The sequence below is a fragment of the Tachysurus vachellii genome, chromosome 1 (assembly GCF_030014155.1).
Source record: "Tachysurus vachellii isolate PV-2020 chromosome 1, HZAU_Pvac_v1, whole genome shotgun sequence".
NCBI classification, from domain to species: Eukaryota; Metazoa; Chordata; class Actinopteri; order Siluriformes; family Bagridae; genus Tachysurus; species Tachysurus vachellii.
Genome location: NC_083460.1, coordinates 24,577,740 through 24,602,756, shown reverse-complemented (window position 1 = coordinate 24,602,756; position 25,017 = coordinate 24,577,740). Strand labels below are relative to the sequence as shown.

Below are 25,017 nucleotides of genomic sequence, written 5' to 3'. Positions count from 1 at the left end.
GGGGGAGGAAACCGGAGTACCCGGAGGAAACCCCCGAGGCACGGGGAGAACATGCAAACTCCACACACACACAAGGGGAATCGAACCCCGACCCTGGAGGTGTGAGGCGAACGTGCTAGCCACTAAGCCACCGTGCCCCCTACTACAAGCTTTTGTGTTACTCAATGAAAGAATCAGTTAAAGCTCTACTTACAATTCAATCTTACAGTCAAGATGTCATTTTTTAAATTTGTATTACCTTGCATGCATGTCTGCTTATGACCAAACAAAATGTTTATTTATGTTTGTATATGATATAGTTTATATACATTTCCCTATATTTCCAAATAATTCCCATAAATTCCCATAAATTCCTGTAAATTTCCATAAATTCCCGTAAAGTTTCCAATTTTGAAATTTACAACACAGTTAGAGTCAGTTAAACACAGTTTTTCTTCTGATCTTTGAGGTAAACCTTATCCGGAGCTTTTGACCTGTATCTGCATGATGTTATGCATTGGGCTGCAACATGATTTCATCAATGCATAAACGTACAGGTGTACAGGTATTCCTAATAAAGTGAACAGTGGGTGTAATATATTGTAGATAGGCAGGCTATTTATTATATTAATAATTCTATAATTATGAAGGTTTTATTATAGGCTTCAATAATAAAAATGATTAAGGGCGTAGTATACTGACTAGTGGCCTAAACATGCCTCCACGAAGAGAGAGAGAGAGAGAGAGAGAGAGAGAAAGTGTATATGTGTGAGCGTGTCTGTATGAGAGAGAGAGAGAGAGAGAGAGAGAGAGAGAGAGAGAGAGAGAGAGAGAGAGAGAGAGAGAGAGAGAGAGAAAGCGGGAGAGGGAGAAAGACAGAGAGAAACTGTGACATCAGAGCAGCAGCAGCGCGCGCACAGCAACGTTCCCCTCACAAACCGCGCTCGAGCGTGTCCACACCCGTCATCACTAACTGCTCCAAAATGAGGTAAGATTCGACGGATATATTATTTTATTTGAATCTGATAGCTGTACAGGCTGGTAAATATATATGCTTGTGGTCAGAGGAAGGCTTTGTCGACCATGAATGGCCCGTTTTGTGTCGATGCAAGGGAGCGCGGTCCTGAGGAGAATATTTATGAGGATGAAAGCGCGTGAGGCGCTCGTGGGATTTGTGCCTCATTCTCACTAAACATACACCCAACGGATATCAGAAATCATAAAAAAGCTGGACTGGTTTGCGTAGTGTACAATGCATGATTTAGTAAGCTAGGATATAAAATCTTAAACGTGATGCGTTGGTGTCTTTTTTCTTAACGTCGCAAGGTCGACAGGGAAGTCATGTGGCTTCTCTACCTGATCATTCCCATGTATTGGGATATGTATGTATCAAAATCACATGAATTATGGTAAGATTGTTGTGTTTTCAACAAAAAAAAAGGTTGAACATGAGCCAGGAGTACAGTCATGGACTGAAATGTTCGATTTTGCAGTAAATGGCAACCGCACTATAGCACTGTATCAGAAAATTAAAAGACAAAAGGACGAGGCAGAAAATGATTGCTTGTGATTAACAATTTCTGCATTTTCCCCCTCAGAGACAAAGTGGCAATAAAATCATTTTCAAACAGTTTTTAAATGAGTGCACTATAATACATTTATAATTATCTAATAAATAAGGATATAAAGAGCAAGATTGGTTCTCTGACGCAATTTTAATAGTAGTTTGTCAGAATGCACATATGACCTTTGGTTCTGTTTGCATAAATATATTTTATATTCAAGGACTAGAAAAGAGCAAAAGACTTGACCACTTGTCACTATCAACAGTCGTTTTTTGTTGTTATAAACCAGCTGGTTGTGTTCATTTGTTTTGTTTTCACCTGATTTTTCACCCTAGCCGATTCCTTGTGTCGTCTGCTTTGCTGGCGGTAAGATAATTGGTAAAATAGTGAGCAGAAAATAAAATTTGTTGAGAATTTTCCAGATAAACCAAGAAAATCTGAATTACAGCACCCCTGGATAACACCCTGGCTATGATGTTAGAACCTTTTTATTATGCAGAACATCAGTTTATCTTTAAATCAGTAAACAGCTTTCACTTTGTTCTCAGCACTTTTAACTTGTTAAGAATTTTAGTGAAGTGACAAAAAAACCCCAACAATAACTAAAAAAACCCCAAAAACAACACATCAGCTTGAGAGTACAACCAAGACATCGTTCGGTGAGAAGGTTACATGATTATATCCTCATAAATATGAAGATAATATAAATTCATTTGCCAAAATAAGATGTCAGTCTGTTTGCTGATGTACTTACAGCAATTAAAATATATAATTCAACGAGTTTTATTATTTCCCTTTTATTTGCTTTTCTGGTTTTGTTCAATGCTGTCATGGATCCATGGATTTATTTTTTTTTTTTTTGAAAACAAAGTCAAATAACAATACAGAATTAGATTTTGGTTTTACATGAAAAAGGAGTAAAGTAAAAGGATTACAACAATAACAATAATAACAATAACGGAAAGGAATTATTTATTACACTATAAGTATTTATTATACCCACCCGCCCACCCAGGGTACTGGCCCTTTTTAATGATCAAATACAAGTCATTTTAAATGTACAAAAGAAAAGAAAACCTAATCCGGCAAAACCTGAAGGCCTATGAAATATGAAATATACGGTTGCCATTAATGAAAAAACCTGGAGGTATTATCTCTTATCGTATATTACATTTTCTCAAGCTTTATAAAAAAACGCTGTATCCTTTAGCCATTGTGAGTGAGATGGTAGGACAGAGGACTTCCACTGAAGAAGAAGGCGACGTCTGGCCAACGATGATGTAAAGCTAATAACTTCTTTTTGCATAGACTTTAACTGAGATGCTTCATCTGGAAGTCCAAATATAGCAATCAATAGGCAGGGTTGCAAATGTACTCCCAGAATAGTGGACATCGTTCTGAAATGACCCAACCGATAATTATATAATCGTGGACAGAAAAAAAAAAACGTGACTCAGGTGACATTGTGAGTTAGAACATCTGTCACATTTGTCCTCGACATCTGGGTAAATTTGAGACAATCTACATACAATATATTTAAAATATATCCCGAATAATATATTTTAGAAGACTATCTGTATTAGAGAGAATGAAGAGAAAATACAGACAAGGTCCATTCAGTAGACAGTATTCATGCTCCTACATGTTATTGCATCTGAAATTGTATGCCAGTGCACAGAGGGCAGATCAGCATGCATGAGTCAAACACACACTGAGTCTCAAAAAGGCTACACACAAGTATTCTCTTTTATGTAATGTCAGGGGTGGTCAAATCAATTCCCTATCCACCCTGGGCATGCAGGATTAGTAATTAGGATGTTTGAGTTCGTTTTTTATTTACAGTAGTAGTCTGACAGAATTTTTTTTTAAAAATGGCCAAATGTATGTGGACACCTGACCAGCCATATGTGGTTCTTCACCAAACTGTTGCCACAATGGTGGAAAAATACAATTGTCTAGAATGTTTTTGTGTGCTGTTGCATTACACTTTCCCTTCATTGCAAATGGAGTCCAAACCAATTCCACAGAGCCCTGACCTCAACCCTAATGAAAACGTTGGGATGAACTGGAACTCTGACTGCACCCCAGATCTCACTAATACTCTTGTAGCTGAATGAACATAAAATCCCCACAGATTTGCTCCAACATCTAGTGGAAATCCTTCCCAAAAGATATAATATAACAGAAAAGTGGGGACTGAATCTGAAATTGGACGATTTGGCTATGTAGTGTGATCCAAATAAAATGTGTTTTACATACAATAAGAACATCTTAGGTTGTAGCTAAACCAATCCAATGACTCAACAAAAATTCTAGATTCTAAGAACTGCTCCGACATTGCTTATTCATTTAAAATGAAATTGCCCACGGTATCTTAATCTAATAGCATACTTCATTTAACCATAAACATAGTCTTTTTTTACCTGGGTGTTTGGATTTATGGCCGCCTAATGTCACTCATATAATACTGCAGTTATCTGTTAGGAAGAAAACGTTTGGTTATTTTCATTCCCTGGGGTAGCTTATTGAAGAACTCGTTTTTTTCCTATATGCGTGTATTCTTAAAATAAGAAATGAAATGACCACATGATGCTGGTTTTCTGACATACTGGACTTCAGTGATTCATTCCAAGCTGTGACATTTGCTAAACAAAACATGTTCATCACTAATGAAGATGAAAATTCACAGTAAGATAACAGACCAGTTTTTGGCATGTCATGAAATCAGTCTAGAGCTTTTCAGAGCGTATGGTATTGTAACATTTTAGTAGAACTCCATTAATTTTGTCTGGGGAGGGTGAAGGTTAGCATGTGTGTTCTTGGGGATTTGTGAAGAAAGATAACTGTACTTTAGCACTTTTATTTATGTGCTGTCTACCCTCTTCTGCATACAAAAGCTAACAGACACCCATGATTGGTTTGTGTTGCTGTGATTGACAGGGGAGAGATAACTCAATAATCTGATATCTACATTAGCATATATATCTTTATGTTGACTGTTTTCTGTCTTCCTGTGAATCCTAGTTAACCGTTTGGCTTTATTCATTCAACCCTAATTTCCTAAGGTACTGATGAGGTAAAGTCAGTTAGCTCACTGTTGTGAGATGGCAAGAAAAGGATCAGGAGTTAAATGAAATAAAAGAATTAGGAGAGAAAGCCTACTACAGTACCAGTTTCTTCATAGATAACAACCTATGAATTCCCACCTAATAAATTTCTCCATTAGTGACAAATTTTCCAAAATAGCCCATCTCCCTGTTTCCTTGCTATCAAGCAATTCCTACCTCAAAGAATTTAGTGCGAACCCAAAGCCACCTATAACTCTACCCCCACGTTCTCAGAGTTAAATCCGTAAAAAAACTTTTATTAAATCTATTTGTCATAACTTGTAAGTATTAAGAATTCAGCCTTGCATATTAAATACTAAACGCCTCCAACATGCATTGGAGATGAAATTTTGATGACTCATAGCAGCGTAACTCATGGCTCTCGGTCCACTGAGTAATAGAATGACCATAACCAAGCTTCAGATGAAAACGCAGTCTCGCTGCACTTGTCCACTAGCAATTCTTTGCCCGTGCAAACCTGTCAGAGTCAGGACACATCTCAATAATGTTCCAGAATGTTCAGCTCTTTGTACTGCTGTGGGATAGTGCGAAGATTTTTCTCTTCTGAATTGCTTGTATTTAACCAGTGTCTCTTATCCTGCCAAAACAAACCGTATTATCCTATTACAAATTAATCAAGCTGTGATCAATGTAGTGCGTTGTTTAAAGATGTATGAATATTTTTGACATTATTTCAAATGTTGGAGTAATAAGAAAAGATGTGACTTTCTTATATAGAGCAGAGAAACACATAATATAGTTATTTTTATATGTCTGCCTCACACCTCTTGGGTTAGAGTTTCAGTTCCTTCCTCCACCCTGTGTATGTGGAATTTGAATGTTCTCCATGTGCTTTAGAGGTTTCCTACAGTCCAAACACGTGTTCTAGGCTTATTGGTATCTCTAAATTGTGTGTGTAGGTGTGTGTGTACGTGTGTGTGTGTACGTGTGTGTGTGTGTGTGTGTGTGTGTGTGTGTGTGATTATGCTTTGTAATGTGTTAAAACTCCATTTAGGGTGTCGCCCACTTTCTCCAGGTTCCTCCTTGTGACTCTGTAGGATAAGTGCTACAGAAAATGGATTGATGGATGGATATTGTTACTAGCAGATTTCCAAAAGGATCGGCTAAAAATACAATCGAAATATTTTTATCACAGTATTTAATGTAATTAATTGATTTAACCTTGAGCCTTTTCTCATTAACACAGTACCACGAGTGCTATTGTTGGTGTTAAAGCTGTTCGAGTTGAAATTCTCAGGCTCAGCGCCGCCCCATCATAGGTGCCGTTTCCTTAGTAACCAGACGGTCTCAGGGAGATGCAGTAATGGAGGGAGGGAAGGGGCGATGGAGGGATCATCCTCCCCTCCATCTTCTTTGTTCTCCCTCCTGCTGCTTCTGGCCTAGTTAAGCAGCCAATATCAGAAATAAGGCTCTTGAAAACACGTCACCATTTAGTTTTTATTACTTTCCTGCTTTGGCATTTGAGAAATGATTGTTCTGTGTTAATTCTTTCCATTCAATCATTGTTTAATTTTTAATCTTTGTTACTGCTCCAAGCAAGGTTGAGATAAAGCTGCTTGGTTTATTGGACTTTCTGAGTGGTTATCAGTGTGTTCCGGACATTTAGGTGGATGTGTTTATAGACTTGGAGTTTTCTAATATGTTTTAATTTAATCTTTGTTAAATTAAACAGCCCAAATAATAATAATAATAATAATAATAATAATAATAATAATAATAATAATAATTAACCACTCAGTCTCAGACCTAATAGGACCGAAAATGAGTGGTTTATTAGAGACTCACTTTGGGTGTAAAACAATGAAGCCTATAGAGGAAGACTCATAGATGGTGAGGAAGAAGAATAGAGCTAATATCAACAGCAAAACATAAAAATGGGGTGTGCCGTGTTTATTCAGTTTACTAAAATGAATTAATAATAAGCCTAATCTTATTGATGAAATGTATTGCTTATTTGTGAGGCCATTGTAAATCAAATGCTAAAACCCCATATACGTATCACCCCATATATGTATATGATATTATACATACCGTACAATAACGTGTTACAATTTTAATATATTTTATCTTCTGTATGATGAAGTTTCTCATGAGTCAGAATCCAGACCATAATACTACGCTAATTCAGATTAGTTGTGATGTCCTATATGGACAACATTAACAGTGCTTGTTGTGCAACTCACATCAACCCAGAACAGCCCAAAGGGCAGACGTTGTATAATCAGCATGCATGTAGTGTGGATATGCAGACCACTATAGATTTTTTTATAGACATTAAATTCCTGTGTCTTTACCATTGCTGTCATTGTTATCTATTTCACAAACTTCCCAATCTGTCATTCATTCATAATAGAAATGTTAGAATTAGAATAGGAACGTCAGTTGTTTGATCAAAAGTAGCCGAGATTTAGCTTAGTTTTCAGTACACCTTGTAGGTGTCACCTAAGAATCTGTACCTCACAGATGGAAAACCGTATCAGCTGTTTTTTGGCAAATTAGAACATGGATTTGGTGTTACTATGGAAACACTGTGAATGGCAACACCTCATTGGCAGCTCACCAATGCTGGGCTTCATCTGAATTATTTCCCCTAAGGGACAAGATTTTGGGTTAGATTATTCAGGCAGCTTTGCCACAGATGATGCACAGTCGGAAGAAAGAGAAAGACGAAAGCGTAACCCCCCATTTCCAGTGTATGCAGTTTGGCATAATACAAATTCAGACATAGCCAAGAGCTAATTAAGATTCTCATATTTATTTCCTGCTTTCCGTTTCTATCTATTAGAGATGCCATGAAATACCGCATGACTCGATCGACTTGATACATAGCAATTATAAAGATGTGCCAAATGGCCATTTGTATTAACACGTGTTCAGCTCTGATAAATTCACACTGTGAGCGGTTGATAGTGGCTGTTTGGATAACATGAAATGAGTTCATGCGACGGAAACAAAGCCCCCGACTTTACCGTTCACACCAATCTGGAATGTAGTATTGATCAGCATGCCTGAGCTACTCATCGATTCATTTTCATGAATTGTCTTTACATAAGTAAGCCATTTTCTTACCAACATTGATACACAAGGAACAAGAACAACCTTCTTTAGTTGATATACTCAAAAAAGGCTCAGAAAATACTGATTGAACTATTGATATTTTTAAATAGATTCTGGTTGCAAGGATTTGATTCACTTTTGAAATTGCTGTATAAAACATATTCCTTTAAAAATATTTATTGCACTACAACAAAATATAAATGAAATATCCTGGGATTTGAAAACATCCTAAACACTGTGCTCATTTTCTAGCCTTTATGGTGCTGTTTTGTTGTACCATAGATGCTTCCCCTGGATGATTTGTGCAAGCTGTTACAGAAATCTCCGTGAGGCTGAAGCCCACCTCCCCCATCGCGGCAGTGCCGAGATACAACACTGCACAACAAAGCCCGATTCTTGAGCTCTGCATGGAGAAACGAGCATGCGCTACAATAATAGAGAGAATAATAGAAAGACAAAAGAACAGGGACTGCAAATGAACTATAAATATTAATTTTGTAGGGAAATGTGTTAATCTACGATCACTGATTTTCTGCCGTGGCACTGCTTTGGATCAACATGACTGAAACAATAAAAAACGATGGACAGACGCATTATTCTGTTATTCTTTCCAAAACAATACCAAGCTGACTTTATGTGTTGGTGCAATGTGTTATTTAAAGTGACAACAGTGAATCACCAGACAATATGTAATACATATGTATGAGACAATAAATAGGAGCTGAACAAACAGTGAACTCAGTACAACGAGAACAATGCAACACATCTTATGTGTGGAACATACGGTAAACATACGGACTGAAATAGTGTGCGATGAGTAAAATCTTATCACCAAATCATAGTAGCTTTAAGGTGAAAAGTGAAAAATTCTATTTCGTTTTTATGTACATTTCCAATTCTGTTATCCAATTCAAAAGTCCAATTCACTTATCAAGGCCCTGCCAATGTAATAATGTAAATTAGTTTCATAGATTGAAACATGGGCTCTATGTTAACTTTAATACATTTCATTCTTTTTTAATAGGTTATATCTACAAATTTGTAAGCTCACCTGGATGCTGTATAATTGTACCTTCTAAGACCTGCTGTAATCATAAAGACTTACATTCACTATATGGCCATACTGAATGGCCTTCCAATACACTGAGTACTCTTACGAGTTATACCATTCATTCTATACTATAATAATTTATAACCCTACTATGGGTGGTCAGCCAAAAAAAGGATGGGTTTCTCTCATAGTTCTCATGGTGGGTTGGTTTCTGAATCTACATCTGGATTTTCTGTCATTATTGTCTACAGCATGATGTTTGGCACTATGAGTAGTTTACTAGTTGAAGCTGCACACATTTTTTTTTTATTGTAGTCTGGATAAATGGAACACCTATTTTAATATCATCATGGTCTTGGAGGTATCTGTGTTTTTGTTAGTGTCCAATACTAAACTTTTGAGAAAACTGAGCAAAAAATAGAAAGTCTGTAATCATTAACTGGACTTTCGCCTTTACAGCTCTAAAATCCACCATGAGCCGAGTGTTAAATGTCCTAAATTGTTTTTGAGTGCTTGTGCCACTATTAATGACTTGCCTTTAACGTGTTCCAGAGACCCCATTCTGTAATGATGTCCAACTCAGTGGCCTCCTATGACCAGCTGGTGCGGCAGGTGGAGGATCTCCGCAAGGAGAACTCGCACCTGCGCCGCGAGCTGGAGGACAACTCACACCACTTGTCCAAGCTGGAAAATGAGACCTCTGATATGAAGGTGAGCAGCAACTTTAGAGGAATCCATTCACCAAATATATGTGTAATCATTTATGTGTATCCCCAAATCCCCCCCAAATAAGAATACAATCTAGTCAACAGAACAAGATGGAAGAACAAATTAGGCCCAAATGAATTTTGTGTTGCTTACTGATTACATTTCAGAGATTAGTAAGAAGTGGAAATTGACAATTGTCTGTATTGCTTTAGCAGTGACCTACTTTCCCTAAAATGTCTGGAGACACTAATGGGTCGTGGCCAATTTTCACAACCTGAGTACAAAATATTCTTAACTCACAGAATATCTAGTATTTTTCTGTACAGTATATATGCTGGCAGCAAAAGACCGAAAGCATTAGATAATCCAACATAACCACACTATGGACCCTGGGTTTTGGTTGTAATGTGGTGCATGAAGTTTTCGTCTTTACTCTAAAGCTTCATGTTGGATTCCAGTAAGAGTCCCATTTTACCTTTACTTCTTATTACTCATTATTACGTACTACTTCCTCATGTTGTTTTTATAAATCTTCTTCGATTTAATAATACATTTTAAACACCCTTTACCAGAGATGGGGGACTTCAGTCATATGACTTGACTCGAGTCAGACTTAAGTCGCAAATTTGAGACTTGAGACTTGCTTGACAAATATTAAAAAAAGACTCGACTTGACTTTGACTTGACATTCATGACTTGAGACTTACTTGTGACTTGCACATGTGTGACTTACTCCAACCTCTGACCTTTACCCAATATCTTAACATCATTTTATGCGATCTACATAACATTTAAAGAACTAGACAGAAAACAGCTGTCATCAGTCATTCTGATGCTTTCAGTTATTTCCTTTTGTTACAAGAAAATATTAATGACAAGATTTTACAGTTATTAGTGAAATGAACACAAGTGCATAAAATTCATAAAGTCATATTTATAGTGTTGGTCCTTTTTTAGTAAAACATCGCATCATACAATAATTAAGGCAGCTTACATCTCCCTGCCTTCAATGTTCAGAAGTCCATTAAAATGTCTACTCTAAAGCATTAGTCAGATGGATCCTGCTTAACTATCATCCAGTTCTAAGCTGTGCTGGGAGACTTTGCATTAAAATAAAATAAAAATCACTTCTAAAGAACTCATTATGATTCTACGTTCAGGCCTCCGGTTCATAAACATATTACACACAAAATCTGAGGCCCAGAAGAACGTAATGATAAAATGACGAGAAGTTAATGGGAAAGTGCAGACTTCAAAACCGGTTGAAACCAGAAGGCGTGCGTAGTCGCATATAAGGTTTGTCAGTCACAAGCTCAAAACATCTAACCTTCAGAATACTGGACTCATATAGATTTTGGCTTTAGATTAGATTTAGATTTACAGATTATATGATTAGATTTTAGATTTAGAAAGAAAAGTATAAGTAGTAAAATGCAATTCAAACGAAGCCACAAAGCCTCGGTGGATGCTTATTTTGAAGCCGTAATACCATCCTGGTTTGATGTGAAATGTCTTCGGGTAACCTGTAGCAAAAAGGGTGGAATTTATTTCAGCAATATTGCTATGTGCTAGATTTGTTTTTCTAATATATAAAAGCCAGGCTAAAGGATACAACAGCAGGAGCAGCCAGTAACCATAGATGTTAAACCGTATATCGGCTGCTAGCTAGTGATTTCTAGTGTACATTTACATTTATGTTTATTCATTATCCAGATGATTTTATTAAAAGTGACGTACAATTGAGGAAATACGGTCAAACCCTGTAAAATGCAGTTGAAAGTTGACAACATACAGTTATCTATCATACAGCCTAAGAGCTCCATTTAAAATGTTTTAGATGTATATATTAGATTTGATGTACTAGATGAATATAGCAGGTGTGTTTGCCAGGTTTTACCAGTCTGACTCCATTACAAAAACCAAACAAAAGCCCTAAAACTAACCCCTATAAAATATATGCATTGGAAAAGGGACATTTTTTTCTCAACCTTTTCTAAACTACAGACATAATCAACCCCATAATAACCATTTACATCTCCTAATTTTTGCAATATATTTTGTAACAGAAACGGTTATGTGCATCATAGATATACTGCGTGCACTTACACTTTGCCTTTGTTTTGGGATACTTATCAGATTTCATTCTGATTACTTTCTATTAAACCTGAACCTGACAGACATGGAGTATTTATTTATGAAATTGTTCTGAACCTTATGCATTAACATTCTGCTTCTCAGAATATGAAAAGATTTCCAGACCTGTTTGGGATCTAATATTTTAACAGAAACCATGAACTAACGTTTAAATAGCAGACCTTAAATCAAGAGCAAACACTATATTGGGTTTACATGATATTTTGATTAGGCTTCCAATCCCATGATTCCTTTCTGTGGCACGTGCCCAGATGCTGAGCACAGCTGGATAATCCCTGCTAAGCTTTTATCGTGAAGGTCAGTTGATTCAATCTTTAGATAAAGCAGGAAGCCACATGAATATCACACATGCAGAGGCTACAGAGAAGAAAGTGTCTTCTTCAATGGATATTTGAAGTAGTTTCATTTTTTGATGATCAAATGTATTGTCAAACTACAATGGAGCCATATCAGGCTTTTTTTTATTTTGATAAACCATTGAATGCAGATAATAACTGGGCAAATTTCTTGCCATTTTAGGAGGTTCTCAAGCATCTGCAAGGCAAACTGGAGCAGGAAGCCAGCACTCTCGCCTCTTCAGGGAGAGCAGATGTGCTTGACCAGCTGAAAGGTAACAGAAACCTTTAGCATTTTCTGGTTCATTATATGAACATTAGTATAGCTTTCAAGATTAAATTGCAGATGAATTACTTTTGAAACCCAATGATTCAATAAACCTTTTCCAATAGGAATGTAGACTGAAGATCCAGTAGAGAATCAGTGCCAGGAAATAACATAAATATGATTAATTAATGAGTTGTTTGAAATCTGTTCACAGAGCTGCATATGGACCTGACCAATTATTATGAGCTCAAGTACCAGCCGCACAACCTGCGCGCATTCTCAGAGACCATGACCAATCAAATGAATGATGGGGATGACAGAATTCAACTCCAGTCATCCAGCAGGTCAAGGAGCTCTCTAGGCTCATCATCTCACCAGTGCTCCGCTGTGTCTGGTGAGGGTACGGCCGTGCACCCCACACACCACCACCCAGCCATGGCAGCAGAGGGCCGAGTAACTGCCCAACATCTGGAGGAGCTACGCAAAGAGAGGCAATATTTGCATAATAAACCCTAGTATACTTATCTTCTGTCAAATCAGTTCTCCATTTTCTATGGTGCTACTTCTAATGCTGATTCTCTTATCCTGTGTAGTCGTATTCTGTAAAATATTGAAATAACCCAGGGTCTTTCAAATATCCTGGGTTATCTTGTTTGACGTTTCACACTGCTCGTTCTTTACCAATAAATGAATCCTGGCAATTCATAATCTGACCTTACACACTGTACATTCTTATATCCTGGATTAACCTTCTTCTTCTTTGCATATAAAACACTTGTCACAATTAAAATAGAGGAAATGGTGAACTTTTTAACTACTTTTTACACAACATGCAGGGTTTCTTAACCCTGCTTCTAAATTAGAAAGGTAAATGTTTTTTTTTTGTTTTTTTTAACCACTGTTGTAATGTTTATTGGAAACTCTAACTGAAGCTATTGATCTGTATCTGCCTGATTTCTGTGCTGCTGCCACATGATTGGTTATAACTGGGATAATTAGATCAACAATTAGTGTTTTTAATAAACAAGTGTTTTTAATAAAGTGGTCATGGAATATTCAGTATCATTTGAATATTTATTTTAACTTTTATTAATATTTGTCTAACTTTATGGCATATTTAAAGGACCATGCTGCTGAATGAAATTGAGAAAGAGGAGAAAGAGCGCCGAAGGTATTATTCTCAGCTGCAGGGGCTTTCACAGAGGCTGGCAGAGCTGCCTCGAATTGACACAGTAAGATACAAGCAAAGATATGTTCTACACCATTGTTTTTAATGTGTTTATCTGTGTTTTGATGAAACGACTGTCCAGCATCAACATTCATACAGAGCAATGAAGAATGCACAAGGCTTATTGTATCTTAAATTTCCTTTCCTGTGTCTCAGTTCTCCATACAAATGGACCTTATTCGCCAGCAGTTAGAATTTGAGGTCCAGCAACTGCGCTCAGTCATGGAGGAACGTTTTGGGACCAGTGATGAAATTGTCCAGAGAACACAGGTGAATAGAATTTAAAAATCTATTTTATTTACAACAAATGAAGCATCTGTGACTTGTAAAATGTTCTTCTGTGGATGATATAGTAGTTTAAAAAAAAGTTTCATGGATCCCTATGTCCCTGCAGATCCGTGTGACTCGTCTTGAGCAGCTGGATAAGGAGCTACAGGAGGCACAAGGCTCTTGCTGTTCTTCAGAGAAGATTGGCCAGTCAGAGACTCAAGTAAGCTTCTTAACCCCAGCAGAGTATCCATTTAACACCTGTCTAAGTATGGCGTGTAATAAAATCACTGCTTTTTATAACTGTTATTTGTTGGAGTATTTGGTAAATATACACTTTATTTACAAGTTTGCATAATGCATTGTTTTTTTTAGCCTTCTAATAAACCAGAGAACAATTCTATATACAGTATATGATTTTATTAAGACAGTCTCAAGGATGAGCGATTTTATATAAAGTGAATGAAAAATGAAATTATAGGATTAATGTTTATGTTTTGGTTCCTCTGAATGACTGCCATCTCATCATGAATGTATTTCATCCTTACAAACAGTATTCCCATGATGCACCATGGACCCTGATCAGGATATATAAGGGAAAAAAAAGTAATTACCGAAAATGAATGAATGAATCAATTAATTCAATAATTTATTGCATGAAACTGAAGCAGACAAAGAGACAGTTTTTTTATATTATTTTCTAAAAAATCTATAGATGATAAAAAAGCAATCGAAACACCAAACTATGCAAAAATAATAAACATAAGGACAAAAGCACAAGTAGCCTAGCTGTGCAAAAGACATTCATTTGTAGTTTTCTGTTAAATACTGATTGATGCATTTCATAAAGAAGTAACTGAATAAATCTATAGCTGCAAGACCAAATCCAGACCCCATCAGCATTGGTTAATCAATACAGCACAAATATTCAAATAGCAGAATTATAATTATATCTTAGCTCTGTGAGGATTGTGTTAGTATTGTGTTATTGTGAAACCATGCTTTCAAAGAGGGGACTCTGCTAGAGCTCTGTCACATAGAGAATAACATCCCAAGGCTACAGTGTGTATTTATTTAAAGATTTAGCTAAAAGAAATCCTTCCTACATGCTAAAAAAATATTAGCTCTCAGCCCTGTGGCCATTTGGAAAAGTCCACCATATGGTTAACAATATATTTGATTATTATTATTACTACTTACACCACTTATAATCAGAATATTGCATAAAAATAGACTACCTTCCCCCACATGTGACATTAAGAAATATATGCAAAAATAATCAAGATATCAAACATATGGGTAAATAAAGCATCTTTTTTTTTTTCAAGACAAGAAAACTACCTAATACAGTACATACATCCAGTACATATTTCCTTTCTTTCATTACACAAAAACCTGATTGTTTTGAGGGTATTCAGTGTAAAATGCACATAAATCTGGGTAGACCTCAAAGGATCACGTGCTTCCTCATCCCATGGCACTGCGAAGGTTGCCATAGTGATTGGCTTGAGGATGAAAGGGTGAATGTGCTGCCTTGTCTGTCGGAGGACTTGCCATGGTTGCCATATGCAAATTTTACAGTTAAAACCTTTTAATATAGCCACAGAATGCAATGGGTTTTTATGTATCTTGTATTCTTAGACTTTATTTCAAACAGTATAAATTACAAGTGTTAAATGCCTACAATGTACCTACAATGCTTTAAATCTATTCTTTATTTATTTTGTATTTTTTTCAGAATGTTGACAGTCTTTCCAAAGCATCAGTGCCTGAAATGGAAAATGGAGCAAGCAATAGCACTATGGAGGCATCTGGAGAAGCCGGGAACAAAGTATGACAACAATGTGTTTAACTGTTTATAAATCATTCAATTAATACTGATACTACTACTGAGATGGTGTCTCAGTATAAATCAGTTGTAATCAATACTTCATACTGATTTAGTGTGAATCAATTACATTCCTAAAACCCATAGCTTTAATCACTGTAAAATGCTAGAGAGCATATACTGTGGCCACGGGACGTTTGAGAAATATATAAATTATGCAAATTTGCTCAGCAATTTTAGCCATATCAGTAAGAATATGGCATTGTAGCACTGAATATGCTGTTCTGCACACTGTAGGTGGAGATGATGTTCTGGCTGTTGTCTATGCTAGCCTCTAGAGATCGAGAGGAGATGTCGCGTGTCTTGTTAGCCATGTCCAGCTCACAGGAAAGCTGCATTGCTATGCGCAAGTCTGGCTGTGTCCCCTTACTTGTGCAAATACTGCATGATGTAAGCACCGGAAAGACTCCTGAAGCAGCGGGCTGCAGCCGAGAGGCTCGATCCCGGGCTAGTGCTGCTCTGCACAACATTGTGTACTCACAGCCTGATGAGGGCCAAGCACGGCGTGAGATGAGGGTACTGCATGTGCTGGAGCAGATACGCTCACACTGCGAGAATGGCTGGGATTGGATTGAGAACCACCTAGGAACTCCGTCTCCTAGTGGTACAAAGACCATAGGTAAGTATAGCTAATTAGTCTAACTTAATTAAGGCATAATGTTTACTCAAGATGTTGTTATGTCTGTTATGCTGACAAATGCATGTCTTCATTTGAATTACGCAGATATCCCAGAGCCCCTAGATCCCCAGCTTTGCCAGGCAGTTTGTGCCATAATGAAACTTTCCTTTGAGGAGGACTATCGAAAGGCCATGAATGAACTTGGTAATTAGAATAATTTAACATCAATCTATATTTATTATCACAATATATTAATTTAGCAATTAATAACATTCAAGAATTTATATAGTCTATAATCTATAGTCTTTTTATAGACTAGCATTTGTGTTGCATGTTCGGATTTGAATTTGGCAAGTGTACAGGTACCTAGTCTGAGTAAAGAACTTACTGTATTCTCTGCAGAAAGTTCATATTGAGATTGTCTGTTTCAGGTGGACTTCAGGCTATTGCAGAGCTTATGCAGTTGGAACAGGAACTGTATGGTATGCAAAATGAACCTATGAATATGGCTCTGAGAAGATATGCTGGAATGGCACTCACAAACCTTACCTATGGAGATGTTGTAAATAAGGTAAATTAAAACATTATAGAGATTAAAGCAAATATAATATCATGACTCTTTTTATTGATCTTATATTTTTATTTAATTTCAGGCCACACTTTGCTCTAAGAAAAGCTGTCTTCAAGCCATAGTTGCCCAACTGGCATCTGATAGCGAGGAGTTACATCAGGTACATAAAATGTTCATTTGAAATTCCAATTTCATTTAGTCTGCATGTTTTATTCATTTGGGCTTAGGAAAGGTGCTGTATTTTGTTTCCTATAGGTGGTCTCCAGTATTCTTAGGAACCTTTCATGGCGTGCTGATATCACCAGTAAGAGAGCCCTTCGTGATGTTGGCAGTGTATCAGCACTAATGTCTTGTGCCCTTCAGGCTACAAAGGTAAAAATACAAGTTTTAATGGATAATGACAAGTAACAGTTACATTGTTTGCATGCTACTGTTCCTTAAAGTTTCTGCTTTATGTCTCTGCACAGGAATCCACCCTTAAAAGTGTGTTAAGTGCTTTATGGAATTTATCAGCACATAGCACTGAAAATAAGATGGCAATTTGCACTGTTGATGGTGCTCTAGGATTTTTGGTTAGTACACTTACCTACCAGTGTCAGACTAACTCCCTGGCAATTATTGAAAGTGGTGGCGGTATCCTACGTAATGTATCCAGTCTTATTGCTACTCGTGATGATTACAGGTACTACTTTTAACTGCAGTTTTGTTTGGTAAACTAATGTTATATTCTGTTTGAATTGCAACTAATAGTTTTCCTTTTTCTGTTAACAAGACAAGTCCTCAGGGATAACAACTGCCTGCAGACTTTGTTACAGCACCTGCGATCACACAGTTTAACAATCGTCAGCAATGCATGTGGAACCCTTTGGAATCTGTCTGCCCGAAGTCCAAAGGACCAGGAATTACTGTGGGACCTAGGAGCTGTTAGCATGCTACGTAATCTTATTCATTCCAAACACAAGATGATAGCCATGGGAAGTGCTGCAGCTCTGAGAAACCTTCTCACCAACCGGCCACTCAAATATAAAGATACTGCTGTTATATCGCCAGGGTCCTGCATGCCTTCTCTCTATATGAGAAAGCAGAAAGCACTGGAGGCTGAGCTAGATGCAAAGCACTTGGCAGAAACATTTGATTCTATCGAGAAGCAAAGCCCTAGGCATATGAACATTAACAAGCCCCTCCGACATATTGAAAGCTTGGCCAAGGACTATGCTTCAGATTCTGGATGTTTTGATGATGATGAGGCCCCAAATGTTTCGAGTAGCATAGAAACAGGAACATTTTCCATGCTCTCAATGTTTTTGAATAACTCAAACTTCCTTCAGACTCAGCCGTGCAGGAGGGAGGGAGAACCTGAGAGAGATATGAAGTCATTGCAAACAGAAGACAAAAAGACACAACCTCCTGATGATGAAATGACCATGGCAGCTGACAAATTAGCAAAGAAGATCACCAACACTGTGGCTAAAATTGATAAGCTAGTGGAAGATATTACCATGCACACATCCTCAGAGGATAGCTTTAGTCTCAGTTCTGAGGATCATTTTGCAGATTGGAATTATGGGCCTGATGATCTCCATGAGGCCCGAGCTAAGCTGTGTTCCCCCTGCTATTTTTCTGATAATTCGTTCTCACACAAAGATCATCTAAGCAAAGCCCATGCTCTGTTACGGCTAAAAACAGTGAACTCCAGTTTGTCCAATGACAGCCTTAACAGTGGAAGCAATAGTGATGGCTGTTATGGTAGTAGTGATCAGATTCAAAGTTTCATAAGGCCAGCAGAACAAAGACGTCCAAACAAGCTTGAGCTCAAGATAGCTCACAAGGAATTGCTGAATAGTGGTGCAACTTTATCCAAATTATTATGTCAGAATGAGATTCCAGAGAGAGATTCTGATATGGCAAAAGATTTAAAATTGCCTGACTGTAACACAGAAGAAGAAAAGGGCCAAGAAACTCTTATATTGACACCAGCAACTGTATCAACCAGAGTATCTTCTGATGCCAGTATACCTACGATTAAGCTCTCCCCCTCCTATCAACATGTTCCACTAACCCACAATGCCATGCTTGGTACTCTCGATGTTCAGGCATCCCAGACAGTGAAAAAACAAGCATGGGTTCCCACTGCAACAAATGGAGAAAATATTTGCAAGTTCTCTCCTATGTGCTCTTCAAGAAGCCCAATAGGTCAACTAGAGACACCACAGAAGTACTCAGTGGAAAATACACCAATCTGCTTCTCACGTTGTAGCTCTCTGTCCTCTCTGTCTTCTGGTGATGGAGACCTTGAGGGACAAAGTGAAAATGATTTAGAGAGTGACTCATCTCTTGAAATTATAGAGGTGGAAGATGGGGATTTAATTAAGAAGGAAGAAGAAGAAGAAGAAGATGAAACACTAGAGGATCTGAGTGATAGTCAACTGCTTATGACTGACCAGAAAACTTGCTCCACTACTAGCATTACTTCTGATCCAATTGAAATTCCAATGAAACATGAACAGACATTTCTTAGGGAAGCATCAGCAGTCATACATGAGGACAGGACTCCTTCCAGTTCCTCTGAGAATTACCTTCATGAAACTCCACTTGTGATGAGTCGTTGTAGCTCTGTAAGTTCACTGGGTAGCTTTGAATCTCCATCAATTGCCAGTTCTATACAAAGTGATCCCTGTAGTGAAATGATCAGTGGAACTGTGAGTCCAAGTGATCTCCCAGACAGCCCAGGGCAAACCATGCCACCAAGTCGCAGTAAGACTCCATGCTGTGCTGAAGCAAATGGGGTTGAGCAGCAAAATATCACTGGTACTGGAGGCCAGTGGGAAAATGGCTTGCGTAAGTTTATGGAAATTGCTGACCTGAAGGAAAGGTTTAACTTGCCCCAAGACCTAGACACAATGATCTACTTTACTGTTGAAAAACCATTAGAGAACTTTTCTTGTGCATCTAGTCTTAGTGCCCTTCCTCTGCATGAGCACTATGTACAAAAAGATGTAGAGCTTAAACTTACTCCTTTATTAAATCAGCAAGAGAGTGAGCCAGTATACACTGGTAAGAGGAATCTTGCCGATTATCCATCTTGTATGGATCAAGATCAATACAGTGAGGGGAACTCAGATGATGACATTGAAATTCTCAAAGAATGCATCAATTCAGCTATGCCTTCAAGGTTTAAGAAAGTAAGACCTGCTTTAATGTCTACACTCTCAAGTCAAGTACTTAGCACCCAAGCTCAAAGATCTGTGCAGTTACCAGTGTACATGGTGCTCCAGAATAATAACAATCAGTTGCGTTCTGGGCAGAAGGTTGGAATGTCATCAAAAGATATTCATCATGATGATTCCTCATACACTGACTCTGCTGAAGGTACTCCTGTTTATTTCTCAAGCACCACTTCCTTAAGTGATGAGACTCTACAGTACCCCATCAAAGTGAAAGGATCAAGAGATTGGCGTACCAGAAATAAAGAGACTCAGGAGCTTATTGACACAGAAGCAAAAAGAATTGAAGAGCTACGTTTATTTTCTCATTTCCATAAATCATCTAAAACGGCTAGTCAGTCTGAAATAGTAACAAACCAAATGAGCAAAACCATTAAACATATGACCCCTACCCAGAGACTGCTTATGCAAAGTAAGGAAATGGCAGCAAAGATGACCCAGCAAAGATTCCAAAGCCAGTCCCCAGTCAGACAAATACAAAAGCAGGGACAGAGTCTATCACAAAGTATGCCCCATATAGCGCTTCCAAACAGAAAGCAAAGTAAAGAGGTCTACCAAAGTCAGAAATCATACTCTAGAAGTAAAGCACAAGAAAATACAACATTTCAATCCATGCGTCATCCAGCAGCAAAAAAAGAAGCAATGTACTGCTTCCATGATAACGATAAGACTAACAGTGATGGGGCGATGACAAGAAGTAGACAGAAACAAGTTAATAATTTAAACAAAAATAACACAGGTCTCCACTATGCTAATACAAAAGGTCGTGTGGACAATTTCCAGAGACATGGGTTTCAGAGAATCAAGCAAAATCTCATTATGGAAGAAGCACCCCCATGCTACTCTCTCAGCTCATCTCTCAGCTCTTTGAGTGATGTAGAGATGTTTGAGGAACAGGGGAAAACTCAGCATGTTAAGATGAGAAATAAATACAATGCAATGTCCAGCACAGGTCAGTGTACTCTAAAATCCATGCAAGGCCAAAATAACTATGAAGACAACACTTCTCCAAGTTCTGTCAGCCTGGACTCAGAAGATGATCTTTTGTTAAAATGCATAACGTCTGCTATGCCAAAGCAAAAGAAAAAGCAATCCACCAGAAAAAGGAAAGCAGAGGCTAAACAAAAACAGAAAACTGCTCATAAGGATACTGGGCACTGGGATCCTGATGATGATCTGGACAGTGAGGAAACGGCATCTGATAAAGATTCAGATCTCAACAGTGTTGAATGGAGGGCAATACAGGAGGGTGCAAATACAATAATCACAAAGTTGCAAGCTTCAAAGTCCCAGGAACCATCATCAGAATCAGACTCTGTTCTTTCATTTATATCTGGATCCAGCTTTACCCCAAAGCCTGACATCAGTAAGAGGGTGGTCAAAGAAAACAAAAAGGCAAATAAGCCACTTGATTTTGCCCCACGTAAACCAGTACCAAACTTCCCTGTAGTTTTCAGAGGCAGAACTGTGATATACACTCCCAAGAAAGAGAAAACACTTTCACAGCGGCCACCACCAAAGAAGGTGACGCCAAAATCTGATGGCCCAAAAAACCCTTCCCTAGCTCAACACCGGTCCAGAAGCCTTCATAGGTTGGGGCACCTTAGTGACTCTACTCAGTTCTCATTACCCAAGAGAAGTTCAACTCCTCCAGCCAGGATTCCAAAGAGTTCCTCATCAGGATCGTCTCAAAGTTCAACTCCTTCAAGGCAACCTCAGAAAAAAATTACCCCCTCTACCCAAACCGTTAAACAAAATCAGAAAACAGTGAACTCAGATCCAGACAGTCCACCAGACAAAAAAAGAGGCCCCTCTATATCCAATCAAAATACAAGATCTGCTGACAGCAAAACACAGAAATCTCCTGTCAGAATACCATTCATGCAGAATTCATCTAATCAGTCAAGATCAATTTCACCATTAGTAAACAACCAGCTTACTAACATTAGTAGACAAAATAGTCAGTTGTCAGGGAAGAGAATTTCACCAGCCAATCGACTGGATTTAGTTCGCATGACCTCTGTTCATTCAAGCAGTGGGGAATCAGATCACAATGGTTTCCGTAGGCAACTTACTTTTATCAAAGAATCAAGACAGAATGCTCCTTGCTCACGTTCTGTTCCTACATCCAGTCATGTCTCGCCTCGAAGAACTTGTCCAGGAGCCCCAGCAGTTTTCTTATGTTCTTCTCGCTGCCAAGAACTGAAGCCAACCGTGCAAGGTCCAAGAAGAATGCAGGGACCCGAAGGGCCAAGAAATGCCCAGGAACATGGCCTACTCAAAAAGACTGTGGCTCTACCAAGAGCAAACTCCAGTGACACAAACTTCATAGTGAAACGTCCAGCCAGGAGAACAAGTTCAGAAAGTCCCAGCAGGATGCCACAGAGACCTGTACGTGAGCCGACTGTAAGGGCAACAAGAGAGGATACATTCAAAAGGTATTCTTCCTCCCCCAGTATAAATATCTTAAGTCGTGTGACCAGCCGCTCCTCACTGCGCTCGTCATCTTCCGACTCAAGTGTCAGGGCCAAAAGTGAGAAGGATACAAAACAGAGGCAGAATAGAGTATCACGGAATACTAACAATAAAGTCACCTGGAGGAGAATCCGTGATGAAGATATTCCCCAGATATTAAAGAGCACTCTACCACCTACTGCACTTCCTCTGGTGCCTTCTCCTGAAGGGCACAAACCAATGCCACCGCCAATGCCAGGAAAATTGCCAACAATTACCCTTATTTCACGCAAGACAAGTGATGCAATAGTTCAAACAGAGGACTTATCAACCAACAAAACCAATTCAAGCACGTCACCTACAATTGAAAATGGTTCTATGATTTCAGAAGAAGTAGCTAAGATGGCGATTCTCAGAAGAATCAGCCTGGCATCTGGGAATAACCTGCAAGATGGAGATTCTGACGGATCCCTCAAAAACTACAGCACAGCTTCCACCTCAACCTTTCAATCTGTGGATAGCAGTCATAGTGGGGTCATAGGTCCCTTCCGACAGAGTGCTCCCAGCAAGTCTGCTAGAGTAACTCCATTTAACTATGTCCCCAGCCCTATGGTCTACTGCTCTCAAGAAACACAGAGCCAAGCAACAACAATCTCTGAGAAGTCAGGTGAAAAACTTGAATCGTAGTTCCCAGATTCTGTCACTGTTGCAAGATTGACTTGTTCCTGATGCTACAAAAACTCAGGTGGTTTACTGAGCAACATTATCTATTTACCTCGGGTGTTGCTTTTGACAAACATTGTATTCATGGGTTTTGTATTTTTATCACTGGAAGTTGGGAGTAGACAAATTAGCATAAACAGTAGAAACGTTCATCAAACCACACTGGATTTAAGCTATGTATGGAACTTACCATAGACACAAAGCTGACCGTTTTTTTTTTTGGACATTTTTGTAGTTACATATATGAACCATTGCTTGTTCTTTTGGAAATCCTAATCACAAAATACATACTCTACTTTATGGACCACAGTAGACAGCTCCATATTCATGAAGAATAATATGCAAATCATCCAATGCAAGAGACTCATTCATTAAAAAAAAGTGTTCCACATGAAACCTGAACAGACTGTTACAGTGCAAGAGACAAAACACAACCATGTATAACAAGTACAGTTATTTCTTGCATGTCATTGCTCCACAATATCACCAAAAGCCCCCAGCCTTCACTTTTATTATTGCAGATAAATATATTTGTGGTAGATCAGCCCAACTTAGCAGCCCAAGAGCATAATGTTGGAAATTAGTGATGCTGTTGTATATACCTGCAAACAATGTCTCTCTAATGCTTCCCAGTAAGCAAAAAGTACCCTGCAGCACTACTGCAAGCATGCTTAATAGTCGCTTAGTGCACATATCTATGTTATTAATGTTGAACAGTCTATCCTCTGAGTAAAATAAAACACAGGAAATTATGGAGGGAAATAATCACACATCTCTAATACATGTTAAACTGTTTGGCAATTATATGTAATACACTTAGGTGGTTGTACAGTGTATCTGCTTGTTGAGTGCTTTGGTAATGTCAGTTTTTTGTATGATCAGGTATGCTTCTGTCATCAAAAGCAAGAAAAATCTAATGTGATTTGGGGGAATACTCAAGAAGAACAATGTAAAACCTCTCTGATCATCTGACAGTATAAGTGATGTTGCTAGTAAATTCAAAAGCAATTGCTAAAATCACCGCAAAACAAGTGTAAGAGCAACAGAAAGCAGTCAGATAAATCTGTGATGGGCTGATCAACTAAAAATGGGCTTTGAAAAATTGAACAGAAATATATAGTATTTTTTTCTCTACATTTAACCACATCAGGCTGTCGAATCAGTATTGCAGCCGTAAACCTATTGAAGTCATTTATATGCCTCGCATAACCAATCGCTGCAAAATCCTTGGAACGCTGTTTCAGTGTTGTTTAGACTGCAGTCATTCACACAAATTCAGTTTTGAGTGCCCAGTAAACTCAAGTTAGAAAGAAAGAACAAGGTAAATCCTAATTGTAATTCTGCAACAACTGTTATGAATAAATGTTCCTTTATTTCTCATTCAGTAAAGGTAAAGAAATGAAGCACAGGTCCATAAGTGAAACTTTTTCATGTGGAAATGCATTTAAGTAAGCATCAGCAGAACGTAATATTTGGTGTTCTTGATTATACTCATTTGAAGCTAAATCTTTACAACCATCACCAAGCACTGTTGTACACTGGATTGTTCAGCTACTTTGCCAAACCTTAAACTCTGAATGTATTTGAGACCAACGGTATTATACAGTGACAAATGGTTGATTTCCATAATAAATGTTCACATTAAACTTCAGTGTGAATTTTTTTTTTCATTTCTCTTTTTCTTTTCATCCACCCAGTTCAATTGCCCATGTATGTAAATGTGTTTATATATTTACCTTTACAGCATTTGGCAGACGCCCTTATTCAGAGCGACGTACATAAGTGCCTAAATCTCTAA

At 38.0% G+C, this 25,017-nt stretch overlaps 1 protein-coding gene across 1 annotated transcript; it reads left to right on the top strand.

The window, feature by feature from the left end:
- Positions 1–859: 859 nt before the first annotated feature.
- Positions 860–24,740, top strand: apc2 (APC regulator of WNT signaling pathway 2). Its single transcript, XM_060878970.1, has 15 exons — positions 860–967; positions 9,333–9,491; positions 12,162–12,252; positions 12,460–12,736; positions 13,369–13,477; positions 13,630–13,743; positions 13,868–13,963; positions 15,479–15,571; positions 15,866–16,247; positions 16,353–16,451; positions 16,679–16,818; positions 16,901–16,978; positions 17,074–17,190; positions 17,286–17,500; positions 17,591–24,740. Exons 2-15 carry the CDS (start codon positions 9,348–9,350, stop codon positions 23,181–23,183), a joined length of 7,548 nt encoding a protein of 2,515 aa, XP_060734953.1. The 5' UTR covers positions 860–967; positions 9,333–9,347; the 3' UTR covers positions 23,184–24,740.
- Positions 24,741–25,017: the final 277 nt, after the last annotated feature.